The sequence below is a fragment of the Anoplophora glabripennis genome, unplaced genomic scaffold (genome assembly GCF_000390285.2).
Source record: "Anoplophora glabripennis isolate ALB-LARVAE unplaced genomic scaffold, Agla_2.0 scaffold131, whole genome shotgun sequence".
In the NCBI taxonomy this organism is placed as follows: Eukaryota; Metazoa; Arthropoda; class Insecta; order Coleoptera; family Cerambycidae; genus Anoplophora; species Anoplophora glabripennis.
Window position 1 is genome coordinate 242,320 of NW_019416249.1, and position 27,340 is coordinate 269,659.

Below are 27,340 nucleotides of genomic sequence, written 5' to 3' on the forward strand. Positions count from 1 at the left end.
ACCTTTTTATTATTTTACGTGTTTGGGAGGCCGCCGCAACTATATAGGTCGATTCTCTTACTAGTGATACCAAATGAAGCGTAGGAAAAATTTTCAGCTTTTGCTATTTTGGTCATCAAAAAAAGTCGCTGGCTCTCGGGCTATTAGGAGCAAACTTGAATATGGTTCGATTATTCATAATATTGAATCTGTTCAGAGACGCTTTTTAAAATTTCTGTCATTTAGAGAAGATGGTATCTATCCTGCCTGAGGTATATATGTATAGTATAATCAAATACTACTAAACAGATTCAATGTAATTTCTCTTGAGTGTCGTCGAGTATATAGTATTGTTGCATTTTTATACAATTTGATAAATTATATCATTGATTGTGAAACTTCTAAACAAAATCAATTTTTTAGTTCCACGTGCCAAATCTAGACATAATCATACTTTTTATTGTGAAACGCCTAGGACCAATGTTTTGTTCATCATCTAAAATAAGTATATCCCTGAAATCTACAACAACATGTAAGACAGAAGCTAAGAATTAAATAAATATACATATGGAACATTAAATATGTGTACCTAACAAGTAGATTAATAGTTTTCTTGCCACCTATTATAATGGAAATTACTGCAAGTCATGCACACAGTAGTTATAGGAAGGCCGTTTCGAGGTCATGCGAATTTGTACCTCCTTCATAGATAGTCTCTTCTTTACACTGTACACCACTGCCGTATTTTAACGCTCACAATATCACCTAAATATCTCGTCAAGGTCAAGGAATATGCAAACATCAAAATATCTTATCAAATAATTTACCTCAACGATATACTTTTACGTGACGTATATAAATACTAGTGTATAGTGATCGAAAAACAGTTATTATAAAACTAAATCAGTAAAGTTCAAAAACATGGCTGCTAAAATATTTAAGAATTTACCTGGAGGCTTGAAAATGCCGGCCATAGGTTTAGGAACAGGTCCCGTAAGTATTCTTATTAATAATAAGTTTTTAAATAAAATGTTACATACGACATCATTATGTTCTTTAAGGCAACTAAAATATTTAGTTATTGATTGTTCATAAACATCACCAATATGTAAATGTACATGCTAGATTTTTTTAATATACGGGGGCTAAACTATATAATAAAATTGTTCTTGTTGCATGTTGCTTCAATTTTCAAAATAAATAATACAGGGGCACCAGATTTGAGAATGTTGTTGTATTATCGAAGAAGTTTCAGCTATTGAATACAAAGGCAGTACTTTGCAACCTAGAATAAAAAATAACTATTTTTTCTTATGATTTCTCTAAGCAGTAAATTTGACAATAACTTACTGACTTATTACAGACATCGTCTAACACAATTATGCTGTAACCTTACAAAAATCCTGTCGCTATTATCGTCCTGTTTTTAAAACGGTTGAAAGAAAAAACTTTTAACCTCTTAATTTTTTTTCAGCTAACGGATGAAGCTGAAATTGAAAGAGTTTTAAATACCGCCTTTGAGTTAGGATACCGCCACTTTGACACTGCCTATTTATACAGAAATGAGGCGCTTATTGGGCGTGTTCTAAAAAAATGGTTCTCCTCGGGCAAAGTAAAGAGAGAAGATATATTCATCACCACCAAGCTTCCAATGTCTGGCGTACACCAGGACAGAGTGGAGTTGTTCATGAAAAAGTCACTGGAAAATCTCCAGCTAGAGTATGTTGATTTGTACTTGGTCCATCATCCCATTGGACTAAAATACTTTGGAGACGATGATAACCGCATGGAAATAGACGATTTTGATCACATAAAAATTTGGAAGGTGGGGGTCACATATTTTTAGTTAATTATATTTAAATTAAATGTTTATTTCGCAGAAAATGGAGGAGCAGGTCCAACTTGGTAGGACGAAAGCGATAGGTTTATCCAACTTCAACAAAAGACAGATCGAAAGGATTATAGCTTCTGCCAGGATAAAACCAGCGTGTTTGCAGGTGGAACTGCACGTTGACTTTCAACAGCGAGATCTTGTGGGTTATTGTCACAAAAATGGGATAGTAGTGATTGCCTATTTTCCTTTAGGAACCCCAGGATCAAAAAGATTTGAGTAAGGTATCAAAATACATAAAAAACGAGCATCTTTTTAATTAACATTTTAACTTTAGGATTAGAGAATTTCCGCCAGTCATTAATTCTGATATAATCAAAAACATAGCGAAGAAATATAATAAAAGTGCTGCACAGATAATGTTGAGGTATCTCCTACAGAAGAATGTTGCTGCTGTACCGAAGAGTTCGAATCCAGAGCGATTAAAGGAAAACATCAGCGTCTTTGACTTTGAAATAAATTCAGAGGACATGAGATCTTTAGATGATCTCGATCGTGGTGAAACAGCCAGGCTGGCCACTTTTCAGTCTGTTCCAGGGTAAGAACATTTCAGTTAAATACGTACAGATGATGGAAACGTCATTAATGAAATATATGAATAAAATAATTTCTTGGTGCATAAATATATCCAAGTTTGTTCAAATTTATCTTGAGACATTCCCCTTGAATAAAATCATTTCATTTTCTCATCCTTCCAAAACCACCTACTCTAAAGGTAAATCTGAAAAAATCCTGTATAAAAATTAAATTTCACCTATTCACAATTTTTGTCAGCTCATATCAAAACTTTTGCTTTTCAATATTTCACACAATATGTTTTTACTATTCAAATTTTATTTATTTTTTGTTAGATTAAACCTCGACAGCGAATTATAAACAGTAAATAAAAAAAATCTGAAATGTGCCTTTTGTTAATAGTGGAAAGCTCAAATCTAAGGGCAACGAGCCATCAATAGAATTATAAAAAATTATAATAACGTCCTAATTCTATTGTATTCTCACTTTTTATAAAAACGAAAAATTTAGTTATTTTTATGTACCAAACGATAATTTTCATGATTATACTAATGCTTATTTTTGTTTTAGGATAGAAAATCATCCTGAATATCCATTTTAAAAAATAATTTATTTTAATTTGAGATCCAATAAAATTTATTTTAAAAAAGTTGCTTGTGTTTTTTCTGCATTTTGCCCAAATATTAATTCTTCTTTTTGGGTATGTCGACAGACCAAGGCAGTGTTTCTCAAATCCCCCGAGACGTATTCATCAATTCCACCAACTGTGTCCTGACATTCCAGAACATCCACAACCCATTCTTACACGATGGGGGACATGTTTAGAGGCATCATTTTATTATTTTAAACATTTTCAAAAGATAAAATCCTTAATTTTACAATTCGATGCCAAAGAATCCGCTGCTATTCGGAAGAGCCAAATAAAATTTCAGATAGTCGAGTTGAAGCACATTGGAAAATATTCACAACAATTACATTCCAATTGCTGATGCTATAAAAAATTTACAAAATACTGCATTATCACTGCAAATAGTAGATGACATACAAACAGTGCTATATACCTTAAGTGACGAGAAAAGTGTTTGCGTCAGAGGCAAATTTGTCAATGTGTTAAGAAAAAAAGCCAGATTTCTCCAGATTAAGACACATCCATAGCAATAGACCTCCCACGGACTCATTAACTGCTTTTAGAGATTACTTCAAATATGCACCTTAACGTCATTAGATATCGAACAATCATTTTCGTCATACAGGCTGTCTACTATAAGAGAGCCACTCCTATGAATCTCGCTTAATATACGACGCACGTTAAAAATCTTATTATGTTTTTTGTTGCATTTTTTGAGGCCTTTATGTTCAACAAATTTGAGATCCATGGCCAACTTTATGAGAAATCATAAAAAACCGGAAAAGTACCGAAAGTTTAGGGCCGTCTAACTTTTTTATTTTAAGAGATAGAAAAAACTTATTTTACTAAAATTTCATGGCAAAATGGATATCTTTCACCTAGTGCAAACAGATTTTTAAAATATCGTAGTGAGGGTTGCTTTCGCTGTACAGCAAAAATAAAACGCTCTCTCAACGGTACAAATAAAGTATTTTATTTGAAAACTAAGTTGTATAGAAAAAGACGTGTTGACGGGGTGAATGTTCGTTAGAGAGTCCCTGTGTGTGGAGTAGGTCGTAGGTATGTGAGTAAGCATCTGGTCGTAGGCGCCAGTCCGCCGTAGACCCTTCCTGGAACGCTGGTGCGTCCGGCGGCGTCCTGCTGGCGCTCTTGACGTAATGCTTAAAAATAGGTCACTTGCGAACATGTGTACCCACACATCCCCCTGCCAGTATGGATGCCATCACGGAACTTGCAACCGGTCAGGGAAACGGACCCTTCTACCGGACCTAGTGGTAATTGCCTTGGGTGTGGTTGGCACGGATAATGGGGCAGAAGTTGATGGAAGGCTATTGTCCTCCTCCCTGGTAGCTGTCGCGTCATTCAATAAAGTATTTTATTTGAAAACTAAGTTGTATAGAAAAATACGTGTTGACGGGGTGAGTGTTCGTTGGAGAGTCCCCGTGTGTGGAGTCGGTCGTAGGTATATGAGTAAGCATCTGGTCACCAGCGCCAGTCCGCCGTAGACTCTTCCTGGAACGCTGGTGAGTCCGGCGGCGTCCTGCTGGCGCTCTTGACGTAATGCTTAAAAATAGGTCACTTGCGAACATGTGTACCCACAGTAGTAATTTGCTACGCCGTCTACGCGGGCAAAAAAAAATTGTCATCAAAGCAGGCTGTGGATACAAAAAATTGCTTGTTTTTTCCTCTTCCATACTACATACTGCATGTTGCCTGTATATTTTATATTTATTACATTTTTTATAATTTTGGTATAAAAAATGTAAACACTTTCGTGTTAACGTAGAAATTGTTGTAGACACGAGTCAACTATAAAAAAATTTAATAAATATAATGAATGCACTTCTTTTAATCAAAATACACACATTATAATATTGATTTTTAACTTTAGAGAAAACTGAGCCTTCAGCATTGTTCTTGCACAGACAAAGTAGCTTACGTTAAATGTAGCACGCTATGAAAACAGATGTATGTAACCGTTGGTTTGGAAATTGTTATAGTTAACTGTGATTTGAAAAACTAAAATTTTGAATAACAATGATATTTTCACATATTGAGAAGTGTAATATGTTTGTATTGTACTATCAATGCAATTTCAATTCTATTCAAGCACTTGCGAAATGTAGAAAACCTTCGCTAATAAAATCAGCTGTTGTTAACAGAATTTTAAATTATGTAAATAGGAAAAATGTGCAAAACTGAAGGATTGAACTGAACTACAATTTAGGGAAGGATAGTGCAAGAAGGATATTACAAAAAAATGGTTTTAAATGTTGTAAGTTGAAAAAAAGCTTGAGGGAGGAACATAAATTGAAGAAATTAGGATTCTGTAGGTGGCGACAAAAAAGAAAGAGGGAAAATCCTTTTATATACAGAAGAATTCTCTGGTCAGATGTGCCTAATTTTTGTAACAATTAATTTTTTTAAAAGGAACATTTACTTCAAATGGACTAATGGTAATTTACATTGACACGGAGAAACTGTATTTCAACATAGGTTTTGATTAGGGTTAGAATTCTTGGTACCAAAGTCATAGGGCCTTACTTCTGTGATGGTAAACTGATGGGTGCCAGATTTGCAGATTCTTAGCTTCAAGAAAGTACATTATATTCATAAAATGTTTTGTAGTTGACCTGTTTAAAACAATTTCTATACATTAATCTACATTTTTTATACCAAAATTATAAAAATGTAATAAATATAAAAGATAAAGGCAACANTGGTTTTTAACTTTAGAGAAAACTGAGCCTTCAGCATTGTTCTTGCACAGACAAAGTAGCTTACGTTAAATGTAGCACGCTATGAAAACAGATGTATGTAACCGTTGGTTTGGAAATTGTTATAGTTAACTGTGATTTGAAAAACTAAAATTTTGAATAACAATGATATTTTCACATATTGAGAAGTGTAATATGTTTGTATTGTACTATCAATGCAATTTCAATTCTATTCAAGCACTTGCGAAATGTAGAAAACCTTCGCTAATAAAATCAGCTGTTGTTAACAGAATTTTAAATTATGTAAATAGGAAAAATGTGCAAAACTGAAGGATTGAACTGAACTACAATTTAGGGAAGGATAGTGCAAGAAGGATATTACAAAAAAATGGTTTTAAATGTTGTAAGTTGAAAAAAAGCTTGAGGGAGGAACATAAATTGAAGAAATTAGGATTCTGTAGGTGGCGACAAAAAAGAAAGAGGGAAAATCCTTTTATATACAGAAGAATTCTCTGGTCAGATGTGCCTAATTTTTGTAACAATTAATTTTTTTAAAAGGAACATTTACTTCAAATGGACTAATGGTAATTTACATTGACACGGAGAAACTGTATTTCAACATAGGTTTTGATTAGGGTTAGAATTCTTGGTACCAAAGTCATAGGGCCTTACTTCTGTGATGGTAAACTGATGGGTGCCAGATTTGCAGATTCTTAGCTTCAAGAAAGTACATTATATTCATAAAATGTTTTGTAGTTGACCTGTTTAAAACAATTTCTATACATGAATCTACATTTTTTATACCAAAATTATAAAAATGTAATAAATATAAAAGATAAAGGCAACATGTAGTACGCCGCATGAAAGAGGAAAAACAAGCAATTTATTGTATCCACAGCCTGCTTCGATGACATTTTTTTGTCCGCGTAAAGGGCGCAGCAAATTACATACGACACTTGAAAAATTTGTTTACACCAGGTGAAAGATATCAATTTTGCCGTAAAATTTTATTAAGATAAGTTTTCTCTATCTCTTAAAATAAAAAAAGTTAGACAGCCCTAAACTTTCGGTACTTTTCCGGGTTTTTTTATGATTTCTCATAAAGTTGGCCATCGTTCTCAAATTTGGTCTCAAAAACATATAAAGATTTGTGACGTGCATCGTGTATTAAACGAGATACATAGTGGCCCTCTTATAGTAGACACTCGACAGCCTGGACATATATTTTTTCTCCATTGCGGATATCAGTTAAAGGGATCTACTGTGGAGATATATGTAATGATCCAGATATTTGCCAGAACTCATCCAGATTTTTAATACGTAACCTGGTAAGCATTCCACAGTATTATAACATTATTTATTATAAACCCACTAAGTAATCCACGAGCGGACGCCCCTGCTTTCAAACTGAAATGTCGTGCCTTATTGATTGCACAATGTTACGAATTTAATAAATGTTAAGTAATTGAGATAATTTGAAACATTGCTTTAAAATAAAGATAATTTTTTTAACTCATTATTTGTTAACTCATGCTGATTAGAGCTTGTCGAGTTTGGAGATGTCACGTAATTAAATAAAACAAGATAACTTGATAAAAATAATCTAGAACGTAAAAAATATCTTTATATTCTAATATAGGTGCTTATATGTGACTTTTAATAAAATCGGTATAATAGCTTTTTATGTACAGGATGATTCACTATATTTTGACCCCCCCCCGTTAAGTTTTTTGTTTTAAGAGTTATAAAAAAATGGGAAATACAAAAGTTGCATGATTTTTTATGAAGTTTTCGAAAACGATAGTAGAAAAACAAATGAAGTTCAAACAAAATGGCCCGGGCCCCGGATGTTAACTTTGTTAATTTAAACAGAACACCCTGTATATTTTTACATATTTGGATAGAACGTTCCTTGTCGAGCATAGTCATATAGGATTTGTTGGGTCCATCTCTAATAATAGGCGAGATAATATTAAAAAACGAAAAGATGTTTTTGTATTAAGAAAATAAGAAATCTTGTAATTGTTAGACCTCTTTCAGGCATTTCTGCCCTTTTTCCAATTACGTAAGAATTTAGATTTAGTTGTAATATATTTTGACATATCGGACATTGATATAGTCCAAAATGCGTATAGCTATTATTATTTATATTATTTTATCTCTTATAGATCCCCAAAAAATTAAGACTAAAGTGGCGCTATCGATTTTGAATACGTGCGACAACTTTTTTCGAGATCGATCAGCTTCCCCCACCACACCGCCGCAAGGCACTTATGTGACTTCTTTCTTGCCCTTACAATTAAAATTTACTGTACTGAAAGTACTCCGGCTGCTGATTATGTGCATATTATTTTTTTTTCGCTTTATTCAGTACTAGACCGTCACCTTTGAAAGCCCATAACTCCGTTTATTAACGAATCGAGACGAATCTTTTTTCAAATTGAAGTTTTTTTATGTTCTTTTAGTACATGTAATAAAATACTAAAAAAATTATAAATTAAGGGCGTATTTAATTTTGCAACTAACGAAAATTTTTTAATAATTTCCCTTCGCTATAAAAATGCATTTTTTTGAGAAAAAACAATGGAACTCGATTTTTATTAAATCTACCAATAAAAAAATTGCCGCAACTTCGGGTACCGCTCAGATTTGTACAGATCGTTAATTAGTTAATTTGTTTATAAAGGCCATAACTCGCGAAATAATCCACTTACGGATTCCGGCTTTCGCATAAATTATTATTTGTCTGCAGTGAGGAATGATTGAGTGTTATCCGAAGAAGCCTCTGTGATAGCATCGCGATTTATTATTGTTTATTTAAAATGGCATAATTGGCGTTTTTTTTGCAAGTAACTTTTGACCGGATTGATATTTTTTGACGCTCGAGACGTCGTTTTTTTTGTAGATCTTTTAAAGACGAACAAAAAAGTATGTTACCACTTCTCTGTAGAACAGTCAGAAAAAAAATTACAGTCGAAAAATGCGAATTTCTAATGTTTGATCAACTTTTAAACAATTGTCGCCCGCCTTGATGATACGGTACATATTATTCTACACTGTTTTTACTATCTGCTCACAAAAAATTAGCGTGACCGAAGAATTATGCATGAAATCGGGCTAGATTTCCAGGTCTATTAATGGACATCTTTAGGTACCAACCAATACTTGTAAGTTTGAGTCAGTGGCTCCAAAAAGTTTTCATCGTATCATTGTGGTAAGTCAGTAGGAATTAAAAACATTTCTGCCAATCAGTTTTCACACTTCAAATATCTTATTTTTTGTATATTTCATACTTTTGAAATTAAAACTGAATAATTAAAATTCCAATCGTTTGCCGTCCTTAAGCAAAATCTCAACAAATATTTGAAGTTATAACCGCCACCTAGAATTTTTTTTTTGACTTCTTTTCTCATTTTATTTTCTTTTCTAATTTATGCTACTTTTACAATTGAAGCATGGCTCACCAGAATCACTATCTCCAAAATTTTGTTTTCTGCATAAAAATAAATACTTCTTGAAGTTAAACAAAACGTTTTCTCAGTGTGACAACTGAAAAAAAGCCGTAATAACAATTAATAAAATAGAAAGTAAAACCGCTTATACATATAATTTTTTGAAGAAAATTTGTAGTAGGTACTGCAAACTGTTTCTGCATTATAGAAAAGTAGGTAGTGATTTTTTGATAATCTTGCTATCCATTTTGCTTAGTAATCGAGTTTCGAATGGAGGAAATGGAGAAATTACGGGCGAAGCGGGCGAGTGTGTAAATAGTTTTGCCAACTTTTCGACGATTTCCACTGCATTTCCCCCCTAAACGAGAGAACATACCGAGAGTTACACAGTGTGAGGGGCTGGCACATTTCGGGCAGAATTACAACCAACTTCAACTATGTTTTAATTTATTAAAATCCATTTTAACTTCTAACGCTGCACAGCCACTGGGAGCAGTACAGTTTAAATATGTAAATGGCGGAAGTGGCCAACAAAATTTTAAATTAAAATTTGAAGCTAAAAGCATAGTTTGAACGACATACGGATGTATATTTCATCATTACATTGTTGTATTTGCATTTCACAAAATGAGTATCTGAAATTATTTTATTTAGAAAAATACACTAGGGTCAAATTTAAAATTTTAGATACTATACAAAATATATTCTTAAATTATATCTAATTGTGTTATAATTATACAGGGTGGTTCGAACTTTATGCAGGAAACTTCGAGGGCAGATAGATCCCTTTAAAATAATATGTGTTTGCCTTATAAACATATGTCTGGAACGGCACCGTTTTAGAGATACAGGGTGTTGAAGTTGTCAAAAAAAATTGATTATTTGTTTATATCTCCGGAATCTATTAACCGATCTCAATAAAATTTGGTACATATAGTATGATAGTAGGCCTTATATTCCCTGAAATATGACCTTTAAAGGTTCAACCAGTGGTGTACAACTGGACAGGGGTCACCCCTTTTTTACAAAAAAACCTACGCCACTGCATTTTTTACATGTCATTGTAACTGATTTATATTTTTATGTACAAAATACGTAAAAAAGGTGACTAATTTTTTCCCTAAAATTCGCCGTTCTCAAGTTATTCATGCCAATACAATCCCATTGTGGCAGACACTTCTAACGATAATATTACAAGAATATTTGTTTATGTTTAAAAGTAAGTGCAATTTGTAAGCACATCAACAAAATTATTTACACTCCTTTCTACACCATCTGTGAGGTAGGTTTATATCGCACATATAAACAAAAAATCAATTTTTTTTTTAAAACCTCAACACCCTGTATCTCTAAAACGGGGCCGTTCCAGACCTATGTTTATAAGGCAAACACATATTATTTGAAAGAGATCTATCTACCCTCGAAGTTTCCTGCATAAAATTCGGACCACCCTGTATACAGAGTGCGGCATTAGCGGGTCGAAGTACGATATCTTCTTTATTATAAAAGATATCAAAAAAAGTTATTTATAAAAATTGTAGCCAACTTAAATCTGCACATTTTAAAATTATTTTCGTATATACAGGGTGTTACGTATTACCAGGATGATCCAAATATACTATTTTTAAAATGGGACATCTTATATATTATCTCAAATTTAGATTAAGCTCATCTCTCCCATGCTTCCAATATAGCATTTAATTATATTATAGAAGGTATTTCAAAAGTTATGGTCAATTGTATACGAGAATCATTCCCATTTCAGCGTCCTGTATACCCTTAACAGAACAAGTTAACAATAATTTTTTGTGGGCATAACTTTTTGATATTGGTACAGTTTTACGAGAAAGAGCTATTTCTTTATTATTGCAACAGTTAAAAATAGGGCGTCAAAACTCGAGCACATAAATTACTAAATTTTTTTAAATGTATTTTATTTTAATAACTGAAAATACACTTTATGTTCGTTCATTTTTATAAAGCATTCCTTATAGCTAAAATCATTAATTTCTGAGATATTTACCATTTAATAACAAAAATTGAGTTTTAAAAAAATCCTATTATAACAAGGTACGTAACCAAATATTAAATAATTCATAGAAAACTTGTTTAGTTTACTCATATTCATTGAGCCGCAGCTACATGGGAAACCGTAACTTAACGATAACCAATTTTGTTATTTATAATGACTGGTACCTACTACTTAGATAACGAAATAAAATCTTTACATGCATTTTTCTACGAACTAATGCACGCGATACTTTAGACCTAATTATATCGAAAACGGATCATTTTTGAACTATGAAACAAGAGCCCATTTTTTATTCTCAATCGATTGCAGATTCAGGAAAACGTAATCAAATTACATAAAACTAGGATATACAAAACACAAAACATAGTATATTGTCTGATTTTTGACAGGGTTATTCTATATTAGAAACATAACCCTATATTTTCATGATAGTGCATAATAATAATCAACGTTTTTGCATGATGTGGTAGAATCCTTTACTTAAATTAAAAATTAAAAGAAATGTCCCTAAAAATTGACGATGCCAACTAAAAATAAAATAATAAAAAAGATTTGTTCAGCTAACTACTCTTTGGCCATTTAGTTAACTTTTTTTTATATAAATCTGAATATTTTCAGATGTTTTCATATCTTTTTTCAATATCTACACAAAAATGGCTATGGTTTTAATAAAAAAAATCGACTCTTGAACAAAAGCAACACTTTACACTTGTTTTAACTGTTGGACAAGAATTCTTGTATCTAAAAAATACATTTCGATTTTCAACTATAAAAAGTTAAGAAGAATATCAGTTTATCAAGTGACATAGTTGAACATTTCCAAGTAGCTAATTCTAAACAGATTTACTCTTTTTCTATTAACAATGCCTCTAGACAAGTATCCTCAAAAAGTAGATATCGACGAACTGTTTCAAGTGTCTTAAAAAACTTGGAATATCCTTCTCAGGCGACACAAATAACCTTATTCTGCGCTAAATCGGAGACATTCCCTCGGTCTGACAAATGAGACGCGGTAAGACAAAGCGACCCGCCAGGCGTATGTGTGTGACAAACCGACGGGCGCACGTCCGTCGCCAGTGCATTTGACGCTATTATTCGCCGCATCACAATGGCTTCGCTTAACGGTGATCGCTCACGGTCAGGTACAATGCACATTGCTAAATCGTCTGGGAGGTGGATGGATCGGTAGTAGTTGGCGTAACACTAACGACTAACTTATTACTATACGAGTACATTTATGCCTACGTAGATATTGTTATAACCGGCGCCGCCGCCATAATGTCGAAAATTATGTCGGCATTGATAAAATTCTTAGAGTGAACCAAATTACACTTGGAGAAAAATATGTTACCTGGACTTTTATAAGTGAAAATGGTAAAGGAGCTTATAATAAACGTAAAAAAATAAATGCGTGAGCAGGGGTGGCGGAGGGTTGATATGGGGGTTGAAAACTTGTGAAAAATTGTATCATTGGGATTTCTGGTGAAAGTTGACGTCAAACAAAAAAGTATCCATTACAAAAGTTGTAGATCATGCAAAAATCTACAACTTTTGTAGAGGTCACTTTTTAAGAAAACCTCAAAATTTTCGAGAAATATGCGAAAAACAGGTTTTTTATTATTTTTCGTTTTTATTTCTCATTTCCGCAAAAATGATTTAATTTTGACGAAACTTGGTGAAAGTATTCCTTTCCATGTCTTAAATAACCACAAATTTTTTTAGATAAAAGAATCGAGAAGTTTCCGAGATATTCATTTTATCCGATCTGAAACACTTTATTTTCAAAAAAAAATCTACTTAGAAAAATCATCGTACGGAGCTCTACCGGTGATGATTTTTTTTGTTTTGACATATACTCTTTGACGAAATCTGAATCACAGTTCAAAAACATGCTCGAAAAACGCGAAAAAAATAAAAAATGACTTGCAACAATGAATTTTTCAGTAATTGTTGATAATTTGTTTAAATTTTTAAAAAAATCACAAACTGATTACACTATTCAATTGTACGGACAAAAATACAAAAGAAACTGTCTCATTGTTTGATCCAAAACTTTATTTTTGTACAGTATTGCTATAAACATCTAAGTCGAATTAAAAATGCACAAATGATAAATTATCTCTGTATGATTTGAGATTTCAGCAATACAAAGTATTAATTGCAGTCTATTTATAAGTTAGAAAAAATACCACCAACTGTTGGAGCAGCTACACAACACTCCTATAGAACATATCTTCAGCTTCAGACGTGGCTTGGAAACAAAATAACTGCAACCAAGTGCGGCTGGAAAGAAGTAATTGCGAATAATTCCAAATTACTCATGCCTCGCTTTACAGAAGTTTCAGTCGTGCCTGAAGATTTATTAAAAACAATCTCTTACAGCTGCGAAACCAGTTGTTATGGTAATGGATGCGGCTGTCGAAAATATGGATTGCTATGTACAGATTTATGTACAAAAGGTCATGGTTTGGACAATTGTTTGAACGTTGACAAAATTCCGGAAAATCTCAGTGATTCTGAAGACATTTCACATGAAATCGAGCAGCCAAGTCTTTGCTTGGACCCGAAGAATTAAGTGATATCAAAGAAACGTTTGAGGATCAGGAAGAAATCCAGTCTAATGAAGATCAAGTTAAAAAGTTGCCAAAAAGACCAAGATTCGCCTAGTATTATTTAATTGTAAATATCCGTTGTAAAAATTTTGAAATATTTTATAATTTTGAAAGCAAAAATCGGAATTTTAAATAATTTAATTAAAAAATCGCTTATATATCTATGAATTCATCAAAATTTTAAAAAAATAAGTACACTAATCGATCCTACGAAAAAAAATTATTATTTATTTTATTTATCCACTATTCGACTTAGATGTTTATAGCAATACTGTATAAAAATAAAGTTTTGGGTCAAACAATGGGTCACAGTTTTTTTGTATTTTTTTCGGTACAATTGAATGGTGTAATCAGTTTCGGAATTTTTTAAATATTTTCAACAATTACTGAAAAATTCATTGTTGCAAGTCATTATTTATTTTTTTGCATTTTTGAGCATGTTTTTGAATTGTGATTACAGATTTTTTTATTTCGCCAAAAAGTATATGTTAAAACGAAAAAAATTATCACCGGCAGAAGTCTGTACGATGAATTTTTTATGAACAAAAAAAAAAATGTTTCAGACCGGAAAAAATTAATATCTCGGAAACTTCTTGATTTTTTTAGCTACAAAAAATATGGTTATTTAAGACATAGATTAATTATTTTTGCGGAAATGAGAAATAAAAAAACGAAAAATAAGAATAAAACCAGTTTTTCGCATTTTTCTCGGAAATTTTGAGGTTATCTTAAAAAGTGACCTCTACAAAAGTTGTCATATGACAACTTTTGTATTGGATACTTTTTTGTTTAACGTCAACTTTCGACAGAAATCCCAATGTTACAATTTTTCACAACTTTTCAACTCCCCAAATCAACCCTCCACCACCCCTGCTCAAGCATTTATTTTTTTTACGTTTATTAGGTCCTTTACCATTTCTACATAAAAGTGCAGGTAATAATTTTTTTTTCCTCTCGGTCTCGATCGGTCTATCAGTTAACAGGTAGTTAATAAATAAATATATGAAATAAACACATTTCAAAAATTAGGTATATCTTCATCACATGATTATAATTTTAATGCTGAATTAGTTCTCTCCTTTAGAATTCATAAGACTGTTTTAATAAAAATTTGACTGAAATGTCAAAATTTAACAAAGATATAAAAATGTCTAACTTGATTTGACTAATTTAATATTGAGATTTCTACAAAATAATTATAACATGCAGCTTCTAAACAGGTACAAATGTTACTGAGGATGTTATTATGAAATACTTGCGTTTCAAGAAAATCCTCATACTAGCTCGAGACAAATCGCACTGGATAATAATTTACACCAATCAATTGTTGTGAGACTAATAAAAAAAAGAAAAGTGGGATCTGTACAAAGACATATGGTCCAGGAGCTGTTAGAAGATGACTCTGATAGAAGAATCGAATACTGTGAAAATTTACATTGGTTGGAGGAGTCTAGCACACAATATCCAGAAAAGGTGAACGTTTGGGCCGGAATTATAAACAACCAGATTATAGAGCCATCCTTTTCTGAAGAGAACTTAACTTATCCTCGATATCTAGAATTTCTGCAGGCTTATCTGTTGCTACAACTGAATCAACTATTTCCAAATAGAAATGATTTGTGGTTCCAGCAAGATGGGCGCCCCCACACTACACCGTTGATGTACGAACTTATTTAGTAACGTTTTCCGTGGTAGGTGGATAAGGAGGAGAGGATCAATAGAATGGAAACCAAGGTCTCCAGATCTGACTCCACTAGACCTCTTTTTATGGGGATATCTGAAGTCCAAAGTTTATTAAATTCGACCAAATAGTCTAGAAGAGTTAAAACAGCGCATCAGAAAGGTGATTGCACAAACAACTGAAGTTCTAGAAAACGTTAGAGAAGAATTTGCTGCCCGACTTTCTCATTGCATCATTGCTGAACGTCATCAGTTTGAACATTTATTGTAATTTCATTCTACAATCGTTAATATTCAGGTGTTTTAGGATTTTTTTCAAAAGTCGTCCATTCTTGAAATAACGAAATATTATCGCCTCATTCACATCTTTCTAAAGAATATCAAAGTGATAATTTTCAAGTTCCTTTCAGTACGTATCGTACATGTTGTATAAATAGTTAAAAACATAAATATCCATCACCGATATTAACCTGCCTAACAGAAATTTATGGCATCTTTCAACGCCCCCTTCTTGACGCTATTAATTTTCATATCCGAGGCAAATAGAGAAAAACGGGTCCGATACCGGACCAACCATTTGTCTGAATTTGGTATCTACTGGGGCATTGAGCGCAGAGTAACGAAAAGTAATGGACGTCATATCAAAAATACTCGGGAAAGTTTTCTAAACTCAATATGCTGATCAAACCGTAGAAGTTGTGACTAAATATACAGGATGCCTTAACAAAGTACGCAAATTTTAAGGGTACATTCTTCAGGCAAAAATAAGCTAGATATAAACTGGAAGTGAATAATTTGTCAAGTCGATTTTGAAGCGCGACGTTGCAATTAAAGAAGATTCCTCCAAGAATCCGTAAAAAATGAAGTCCGTCATACTGGTCAACTGACATTGACCATCACGAATAAAAACCAGGTGATAAAAGTTAGATGGTCTTCCTGGAACGATTCAAGAATCGTTTATGTCAAAATGGTCCTCTTTGAAATGAGAAAAACATAGGCGTGCGTTTTGTACTGTCTTCAATGGTACTCTCTCCGTAAAGGGTACAAATAGTTGCCATTAATTCTTTATTGAACTAATTGCCCTTTTTTGTCTACCTTCTTCGAGAAACTCCCTGTATAATCAAAGAGAATGGATATAAAACCCATTTTAGAACGTTAAAACACACTTTGTATTTTATATGCAGGGAGTTTCAGAATTATGTGATTGCCAAATCGCTCGCAAGGTAGATGTGTCTTGTTCGTGTACCATCTGTTGGAATAATTGAATTGTCATAAACGTCGATTTATAGTTGGATATAAACCTCGCGAAACCAGAATGGATTTGTATCGGGGGGCTTTGATACCGCCAGTTGGATAAATACGTACTGCTGTGTCGGAAGAGACTAGGTGACAACTTCCTGAAGATATATTACTGTGTATCGATTTCCACTGGCTATATGAATACGTGTAATATAACTAGGAAGGTACAGAAAGAATGTAATCGTTTAAAAAAACTGATTTAAATATTGTCAAATGTTAGCTGTAGAGACTTATAGCAGTTTTGAAGATATTTCTATTTTTAAATTTTCAATGATAGTCATTTCCATAAATGAAATTCTATAAAGTGTAGAGGTACGACGTCATTAATATATACACAGGGTGTTTCGCATAAAAACAGACAACCCAAAATATGGTGATTTAACGCAACTTACCTTTATACTAAGCTGCACCCCTGAGAAGTTATAGACCTTGAAAGTGGGGTTTCAAATTTCGAAAAAAACAAATTTGGTACAGAGTATGAGTGTACCAAGAGCATTAATCGACAGTAAGTAGAGTTCAATTGAAGAATTTTAAGAGGTTGATAAGGATTGATGCACCATTTATATGTGACGGAATTTTTTTAACCCGTTGGCGGACTTAAAAATTTATTACTTTAGGTATTTAGTGGGGAATTTAATTGTAAAGCTTTTCTTACTCTTGCTAGTTTTTAAAAAACTGTAATTTTCAACAAAAGCACGATTTTTTCGAGTAGGTAACGGTACCCGTAGGTACGGTAACCGTAAATTCTGAGCTTTATTTGGATGTGACTGAGATTTTTTTTTCTACCATCTCTTGACAATATGGATATATAGTTTGAATGGTGTACGGTCTTGTTGTATGGGTGTGGTCTGAGGCGAAATATGGTTTCAGTAGAATGGATATATAGTTCACAAAGCGCGACTTTCCAAGGAACAAAAAATGTAACAAAAAATCCTCGCGCTTTTCCTTAAAATTTGACAAAAAATAAAACAAAAAATTCGGGGGGGGGAGGACTAGGAGAACTTTTTACAACAAAAAATGGAGCAAATACTTCGTTGGGGAGTCGGAGGCAAAATTTTCATAACAAAAAAGGGAGCAAAAAATGTAACAAAAAATCCTCGCTCCTTTCCTTAAAATTTGTATTTTTGGTTTTTGTTAAAAAATTGACAATTGGAAGAAAATATTCGATAGGGAGTCGGAGGGAAAATTTTTATAGCAAAAAGGGCGGTGGGGTGTCGGAGGGGAAATTTTTATAACAAGAAAGGGAGAAAAAAAATGTAATAAAATCCACGCTCTTTTCCTTAAAATTGAAATAAAATTTGTATTTCTGTTTTTTGTTAAAGATTGATACAAAAATTGAACAAAAAATTTGTAGAGGAGGCGTAGAGGAAATTTTTTATAACAAAAAAGGGAGCAAAAAAATTCGTAAGGAGGCGGTGGGGAATTTTTTTAACAGAAAAGGTTGCAAAAAAATTAACAGAAATCCTATTTTCCATAAAATTTAATTGAAATTAGTATTTTTATTGTCTACAACATAAAAGAGATAGATTTTTGTGGGCAGTAAAAAAAGTGAAAAAACACGTAAATTTGCCACTTATTTGCCAACTCAAGAGTCATTCATTCGAGTTACTTTTTTGATATTATCATTCTATATACTCTTCCCCCATCATAAAGTGCAATTAAATGTGTACTAATAATTTTTTCAAGTTTTCAGGTTTTATGATCTAATTCGACTAGAGTATATACAGAGTTAGTCAAAAGTATGGAAACCCTCAAAAATCTCAGTGGGAAAGCATTTTTGGGATAAATGGTGAGGACAAAAGTCTCAGCATTTTTCACGGCGCATCCAACAACAAAAGTCAAGGTCAAATGTTGACTTTTACCATAATTTTTTATTTTTAACTACGGAATCAGAGAGAGTGACAGTTTTTGAGTAAATACCTGATGGTACTCGTCAGTGACCTTGATCTTGAGGTCACTAAAAAATTGTGAGTTCCTTCTATTCATTCGTCGAAAATAAAAAATGACAGACGGAATAATCACTTGACCTCTACCTGACCTTAAGGTCACGTTTAAGATCATAATAACAAATCTACGCGCTATTATTTCTAGTGTAGAAATAAGAGGTCACTACTCCAAAAACCGATATGACCTTGACATGTCCTTTCGACCTTGACCTCAAGCTCAAGGTCCCTAAGGAGTACCGTCAGGTCAGAAGTACTCAAAGACCGTCACTCCCTCTGATTACGTAGTTAAAAATAAAAAATTACAGTACAAATTAATATACGTCCTTAAACTGACCTTGACCGTTGACCTTGAGGTCACGATCAATGTCCTTGTCCTCACCATTTATCTCAAAAATGCTTTCTCGCTGAAATTTTGTGGGTATCCATACTTTTGACTAACCCTGTACTAAAAGACGACAGGTAGGTAAATGTAAATATTCCCCATTATTATATACCTATCACTTATTAATCACAATTAGAGCCGCCCACAGCCCGGGTTAATTTTCATTAACCACGCGACGTGTAGCGTTGCAATAATGACATATTTATCGCGCACATCTCTTTGATACACGCCATCAAACTAATGATGCCGATGCAATAGCGGGCCCACTAGCAATTAATAAATTATGTGGATGGTGTGAAATAATTATAAACGCGTTTGATTTCGCTATAATTTGTAATAGAGTATCGGTGAAGCAACGCAAAATCGTAATATAATCGGGTACTAGTCCCAGCTAAAAAGTTAAATATAGTATAATTCGATTTTAGTCCGGTGAAATTAGTCATAAAAATAGTAGTCAAATAACGAAAATTCCGACAGAGCTAAATTTTGGTGGAGACCTTGGGTACATCTTAGAAAGAAATAAAGTGTCAAAAGTCCCCATCGTTCCTGTGCTAAAAAAGTTATTCGGGGTCAAAGGTCAAAATTTGAGGTTTTTTGGATTTTTTTCGAAAACGGTAATTTTTATCAAAAAAGTAGCTCTGATTCTCAAAATAATATAGTTTATACATGTAAGAGACACAAATAGGCATTTTTACTTGTATTAATTGCCTGACTATGTATATACGTGGCATATACATATGTGCATATCATATAGAACGTGACTCCTTCAACTTTTAGAATCGCGATATCTCGGGAATGGTGATTCTTAGAAAAAAAAGTATAAGGACCATTTTTGTAGATAATTTTAAGGTCTTTTTGTCAGAGCTACTTTTTTGATGAAACTTACCGTTTTCAAAAAAAATCCGAATAACCTCATATTTTGACCTTTGACCCCGAATAACTTTTCTAGCACACATGGGATCGATGGGGACTTTTGACAATTTATTTCTAATAGTGTACCCAAGGTCTTCACCAAAATTTAGCTCTGTCGGAATTTTCGTTATTTGAAATGTCTATTTTGACCGGACTATTTGATCCATGCAGGCACAATAATTGCACATCGCCTCAGAGCATTATACGCTTTATATTAAATTAGAAAATTATATTTTTATTATCATAATATCCATGAAATAATTATTATTCCGCTTAGAGAATTTCGAATGTACCATGAAACCTCCCATCGAAATCAAACCGTAATTAGAATGCAAATTACTGACCAAACTGTGTAATCAATTACTGCTAATTAGATAAGCAGGAGGATGGCTCTGATTAGCAAGTAGCATTCCAGGCAATCCTCTCATATCAGATAATTATATGTTGGTAGTGAGGGGTTAGTTAGAGGGTCAAAATATTATAAAAATAACTTGAATCCAGTTGTTCCCAATTTAAATACTTTTTTTTTTCAAAAAGACTGTATAAAGTATTTACTAGTATTTCATCGTTTCAATAATTTTCAATTGTTTTGAGAAGACAAAATATTTTTTTAACCGCACCACAGGTGTAGTTTATGGATGTTTGCGAGTTAACGTTATAAATTACGTTTCTAGCAACTGTAAGTAGAGATACACAATCGGTTCCAATAGATATACAGTATACACTATTGTAAACTAAGCAAAAAAATTAAGGGGCAGAAAAATTTCCAAAATTGTTTAGTGCTTTTTGAAAGACTGAAACTTCGTGAATAATGGTCGTATAGAGAAAAACAAAAAAGCCTTTTGAAGCTTGAAGATTGAAATCTTGAATTGAAAAATTTGTTGATCACTCATTTAAAAAATAATAATTTTGAAAATATTTTTTTTCGACATTTAAAGTATTCAACATGAAATTGTAAAAAATGGTAACGCAAAAAATTCTAAAAAATTTTGAATCACATTTTTTTCAAAATTCTGAATTTTTGAATCACTAATGTATTTCTATTTAAGGGACTACCAGTTATATTGGGCTCCGCCAAGTTAGCAACATAATACGAGGACAGAATTGTTAATCCAAAATAAAGGAAAGTTTCGAATTCTGTATATGAAAGGTATCATAATTCCGCCACTGTAATAATATTGTGGTGCGAGAAGCTCCGAACGAAGTCTAAATTTCACAAATATTTGGAATACACATCAAAACGTCGTCGTAGAGCCCCAATCATCTATAAAATCACTATACCAGAGCTTTATATAATGCCGAAAGAGCCTTCAGACATGCCAAACTAGAACGGACTTCCCAAAAAATCACCCATTTTTAGCATTTTCTAGTAAAATAGAACAAAAACTGTACACTGTAAAAAAATCGGTGTGAGTGAAAGCAATAAAGGTTCGGAGTGAATCCATTGAGTAAAATTATTGAGTATATTTTCACTAAATATTGAGCTATTTGATCATTTTACTCATTTGTGATTATATTCAAACTAAAGCTGGGTACTTTCACTCAAATATAGGTACTCCTTAAATAAGTTCTTCACGTAAACTCGTATTTGGCGCACTTGTACCTAAATCAGAGTAAATGTCCTCATTACTGAGTGAGTTTAAATGTACTTTAATTTCGAACAATTTGAAAGACGCCTTGAAGATGGCACCACTTGCACATATTGCGTCTGTTATCTCGACCACAGTTGATAGGGGCCCGTAGAATTAATTTCAACACTGTATATCCCAGTTAATCATTTATGAGTGATTTATTTTTGCACTCAATATTTAGTTAATTAAAAACCAAGTCTGAGTAAAAAATGACTCAATAATAGTTAAATTTAAATCATATAAGGGCAAAAGTCAACACTAAATTGGTTTTATATGCTCAGAACAGTCAAAAGTCGCTCAATTGATAGTTAGCAGTAACTCGGATTTGAATAAAACTCACTCATTTCTGATGCAATAGTTTCACTCAGTGGTACTCATACTAACAGAGTGAAAATTTCATTCAATCGGATGTGGACAGATATTAGATACATTATTGAGTAAAATTGAGTGAAATTTGAGTGAATTTTTTTTACAGTGTAATAATCAAAGAACCATGAATAAGGGATGTGATGAACATAAATCCAACCACATTCGATGACGAGTCAAAACAATACCAGGGATCGTCGAAATCCAGAAAGGTCATAAACAATAACCAACAGCGAAGATTCATTTCGAGGATGAGTAGAACCACCAAAAGGTGTGATCAAACGTCGACTGTAATTTTTTGCAATTAATCAACCACTACAACGTTCTTTTTAGCCAGCAGAAAGTACAATTTATTAAATATTAATTACCTATACCATATAAAAATTTTATAACCAACTACAAATTTATAATATCGTTGCGAGCTTAGGCTTAGACCTGGAACCTATATCTAGCGTCGAAACTACCTAGGCTTCATTAACAATGGAGACTGTGAAAGGATACAAAAAATATGTGTCAAGCAAAAAATTCAAAACAATAGTAAAATAGTGCAAAAAAGCTCAGTGGAAAGCCTCGGTGAAACCAGTACCACTGAGTATGTCAAGTAAATTATAGGTAATAACAGAGCATGTTACTCTCCAAACGCCAGGTTTCACATTCCAAGCTATAGCTGAAAAAACGGAAAAAGGCCGGCAAGCAAAAGGCTAACTGCAATATGCTTTTAGAGGTATTTGCAGTAATCTAATTTCTCAGGGTCGATGCTCTATCACCGCGAAGAGAACTAACGAGGAGAACGGAATACGACAACATTTTAAATAATTTCAACAAATCATGATCGACGAAAAAGTAATTTGCATTCGTGGGAGAAATTTTCCGAGTAGATTTTTTGCATATTCAGATTCGTGAGATGTTCCTTAACATGAATCAAGATAATGCCGGCCGGAAATCTGCTGCCCATTTGTTTAAACAAACTTTCTTTAAACAAATTGTAAAAATTGGTTTTTTCACTCCGGATTTTTTGGCACATTATAAAGCAGAAAGTTCCTATGCACTATGTCTCTAAAATTGATAGTTTTAAAGTTATAAACAATTTAATTTGCTAAAAATGCGAAAATTACGATTTTCAACGGCCGATTTCCGGGTTAAAAATTGCTATTTTTAATTTTGCCAGGTACCTAAATTAAAGTTTAAACATCCCCCTACAAGATGCTGAAGAGTTTTTGGTACTCTCTTTATTTTAATTGTGAATAATGCGCTATGAGCTGCGGGCGCGTCTCTAATACGTAAATATTACCAAAGATCCATTACCCAAAGACTTAGTTAAACAATGTAAACGTACAAAAAACTGTAAGACTAAAGCTTGTTCTTGTAGGAAAAACTATGTCACTCGTGTACCTTTATGTGGTTGTAACATAGAACAGTGTGAGAATTCTTATGATTGAATAAATATGTGATAATAAATGTTCTTTAAAAAAAATCAAATGTATTTGATACTATTGCCCTTTTATTTTTTTTCTGCACTCTATTCGTACAATTTTGAATTAATTAAATAAAATTATTATGAATTATGAAATTTAAATAATCAAGAATCTGAACATGCAAAAAAATCGAGTCGGAAAATTTCTCTCACGAATTCGAGGTTTCCGCCTTGTCTATAAAATACGGAGGTACTCTTTTTTTCATTTGAGTTATCAAATAACAGTGCCCAATGGTAGGAAACGGTATGTTCATAATTATGAATATAACCAAAAAAAGCAAAGAAGCGACGAAATGTGAAGAACAATAGAGAAAAAACACAAACGTGCAAATAATAATAATAATAAGAACGAAATAAAAACAAACAATAGAAATAAAAGAGATATTGAGGAATCTTTGGAATGCTTTATGACGTAGTTCTAGAATGTCCATATGTTTTTCAAAAGATAAAATCGTCGCAAATGTAACTCCAATACCATTGGTGTAATCGATTCTATGCACTGTTATACGGGGTGTTCCGAAATTAATGCAACAAAATTTGGTCATAGATTCTTAAGACAAATTTAGGGGACCCGTATTTTTTATTTTTGCCAAGTGGTCGCCTCTTTCGGAGTTACAGCCCCCTGAAATCTGCCCCTAAGAATAGTCTGTTTTATATCTCAGAACCTTGTTGTACGAGAATCACTAAATTTGGTATACAGGAGTTTTATGGCATGTGGAATCTGATAGTGCGCTTTTTGGTGGGGAACCCCCTTAAGACACTTTTTCGTGGGCCCCCTTGTCTTAAATTTTCTAAAATGGTGGACAAAAAATTGCGCATATAAACGCCTTCGCTTAATAACTTGTGAAAAAACATACAAAGATTCAAATGTATCAAAGTCCACAATGTTATTTTTTCCAGTTTAAAAAAAAATACTACAAAATAATTACAATTGTGGAAATATTGCTCACTATGTCATTGTTATCATCATCACGAAAAAGTAATTATGATATTTATTGGATTTATGTTAAATAACCACATGAGCAATAAATTCGAAGCTGCGTAAGTTTCGCATGTACATATAGCTTTCAACTAGTTTATTATACCAACAAATCCTTTGTGTCACCTATTATTGTTTCATCAATGTTATGTTAATCATTCCATTGTAATGACACATGCCGATTTTCTATAATATTTTCATTGTGACATTGTATCGTCTAAGCAAAACCAATCGATAGTGCTCGTTTGTACCTAGCGTATTCAACAGGGGCGTAAAGCTCACAAGCCATAAAATTAAATGAACTTTTTAATTCGTCAACTGTCACTTGCACGTTACTCTGTGCGATTAATGAATACGTTTCTACAATGGTTTCCCGGTAATTTACACAGCGAAAGCTACGATTTCAACGAGGTCTTGCGGGGAAAATAGAAGCCAAAAACATACTTCATTTGTAGGGGAGCTTTTTTCGTAACTTTCCGAACATATAGCGATTAGTTCGAGGAGTTTGGATACTTCTTATGGAAATAATATTTCACTGACTGATTGCCAAATTTGGTGCAGACTTCATTCAGTATTCCTCAAAGATAGTTTATAATTATTGTAAACTATGTAAATACAGGTTTGCCTTTAGGTAAACTACTGTTTGGTATCCATACGTATAATTTAAAGATAAAATGTAATTGTGAAATAATACTGTATGATTGACATTTTTTCTTTTTCTTTTGCAGTTCTTGGATTATTCTGCAACCCTCTAATATACATACTCATGAATACATTTTTGGTAGAGATCCTATTGTAATGGTAGTCGAATCATCAGCTGAATACCTATATTAATCCATTTTAATTCTTGAGCACCGCTTTTGACGTTTCAACTACCGCAGCTTTTATTTATTAATGCCTTACTACATTTAGAATATACTGACAGCGATCAGAACGATGATCACGATAGCATTCTGATGATGATAAAGATAATGATGAAGACAATGATGTTGATGAAGATGATGATGAAGACGAGGAGGGTGATGATGATAACAATGACCTAGTGAGCAATATTTCCACAATTGTAATTATTTTGTAGTATTTTTTTAAGATTGAAAATTGGAAAAAATATAACATTGTGGAATTTGATACATTTAAATCTTTGTAGGTATGTTTTTTCACAAGTTCTTAAGGGGAGCGTTTATATGCGCAATTTTTTGTCTACCATTTTAGAAAATTTAAGAAAAGGGGGCCCACGAAAAAGTGTCTTAAGGGGGTTCCCCGCCAAAAAGCGTAGCACTCTCAGATTCCACATGCCATAAAACTCATGAGTACCAAATTTAGTGATTCTCGTACAACAAAGTTCTAAGATATAAAACAGACTATTCTTAGGGGAAGATTTAAGGGGGCTGTAACTCCGAAAGAGGGAGGCCACTTGGCAAAAATAAAAAATACAATACTAAATTTGTTTTAAGAATCTATAACCAAATTTTGTTGCATTAATTTCGTAAAACAGTGCATAGACTCGATTACACCAATGGTATCCGAGTTACATTTGCGACGATTTTATCTTTTGAAAAACATATCGACATTGAAGAACTACATCATAAAGCATTCCAAAGATTCCCCAATATCTCTGTCGTTTCTATTGTTTGTTTTTATTTCGTTCTTTTTATTATTATTATTATTTGCACGTTTGTATTTTTTCTCTATTGTTCTTCACATTTCGTTGCTTCTTTGCTTTTTTTTTTGTTACATCCTTAATTATGAACATACCGTTTTCTACCATTGGGCACTGTTATTGGATAACTCAAATGAAAAAAAGAGTGCCTACGTATTTTACCCTTTTACTGCTTCAGTTCATCTTTGATCATATTGTTAGTGCTTTTCACTTTGTTTGTTTGGGAATCATGTGGCACACTCTCCTGTGTTTCACACACAAAGTCATAAATAAATATCAATGTACGAATTCTTCGACGACTGAAAAACAAACCGTTTATGCAAATGACAGCTTTTAATTCCGTAAACCGCCTATGCCTTCCCTCCAACACATGTCCACGAGTCGAATTTTAACTTCAGGAACCTATCCCTTTGAAGGAGCAAGATGAAAGCCACGCTGCTAATTAATTCAGTATTGAACATTACATCTCGTTAGCGGAGCCACGTTTGCCCCTATGCAAATTCGCGCTCCCCATACATTAACCAATTCCCATTTGCGGTTACATTCGAATCAAAATTAATGCTGCTTATATAACGTATTACCTATATAATATCCGCACGATGGTTGTTATTGGCATAACCAGACCATACAGAAACTCACTTTTGAATAGCTAGCGTTGCATAATGTATATTTTTAGAACATATCCCCAAGCAACTAGGATTACTATGGAAAGTTAAGGCTAGGATACGCCACTATTGCAGGCTTTTGAACAACTGAATGAAACAGTCTCAAATTACATAACCTGAAGTTGTAATGGATTATAATCTACAAATATACACCAGGAAAATTAGCGAAAATAAAAGAGAAACTCGAAAAAAGTCCTATCCGCGAGATTATTGTAAAATTGTCTAAAGGAACATATACAAGACATCTCTCATCTCGTGAGTCAAAAACATTTATTAGCTAACTTTTCTATTTAAACAAATAAGTGAGGAAAACAGTTTTTTCACTTTGCAGGGAAAACCATCAATTTTAGCGAAAAGTGACTCACGGACAGCTTGTAGGGAGTAAAATTATCTACAAAATGAGACTTGTTAAATTAAAATCGATTAATAAACAAAAAAGTTATTGCAAAAAAACAAGAAAGGTGTCCATTTTTTAATTTGTTTATAACTATCGCATTTATTGTTAAAATTTTATAAAAC

General features: G+C 32.9%; 2 protein-coding genes across 4 annotated transcripts in view; one reads left to right on the forward strand and one right to left on the reverse strand.

Moving 5' to 3' along the window:
* LOC108904589 (protein-tyrosine sulfotransferase) overlaps positions 1-27,340 on the reverse strand; it is a 464,159-nt gene that overhangs the window by 35,767 nt on the left and 401,052 nt on the right. The window lies entirely within an intron of this gene.
* On the forward strand, positions 819-3,035 carry LOC108904590 (alcohol dehydrogenase [NADP(+)]-like). Its single transcript, XM_018707210.2, has 5 exons — positions 819-972; positions 1,454-1,804; positions 1,860-2,089; positions 2,148-2,408; positions 2,957-3,035. The coding sequence occupies exons 1-5, from the start codon at positions 901-903 to the stop codon at positions 2,985-2,987; spliced, it is 945 nt and encodes a 314-aa protein (XP_018562726.1). The 5' UTR covers positions 819-900; the 3' UTR covers positions 2,988-3,035.

Coding starts and splice junctions, on each gene's coding strand:
- LOC108904590 (XM_018707210.2), top strand. CDS start 901: ATGGCTGCTAAAATATTTAAGAATTTACCTGGAGGCTTGAAAATGCCG. Junction 1,805..1,859: donor ATCACATAAAAATTTGGAAG/GTGGGGGTCACA, acceptor TTTATTTCGCAG/AAAATGGAGGAGCAGGTCCA. Junction 2,090..2,147: donor CCAGGATCAAAAAGATTTGA/GTAAGGTATCAA, acceptor TTTTAACTTTAG/GATTAGAGAATTTCCGCCAG.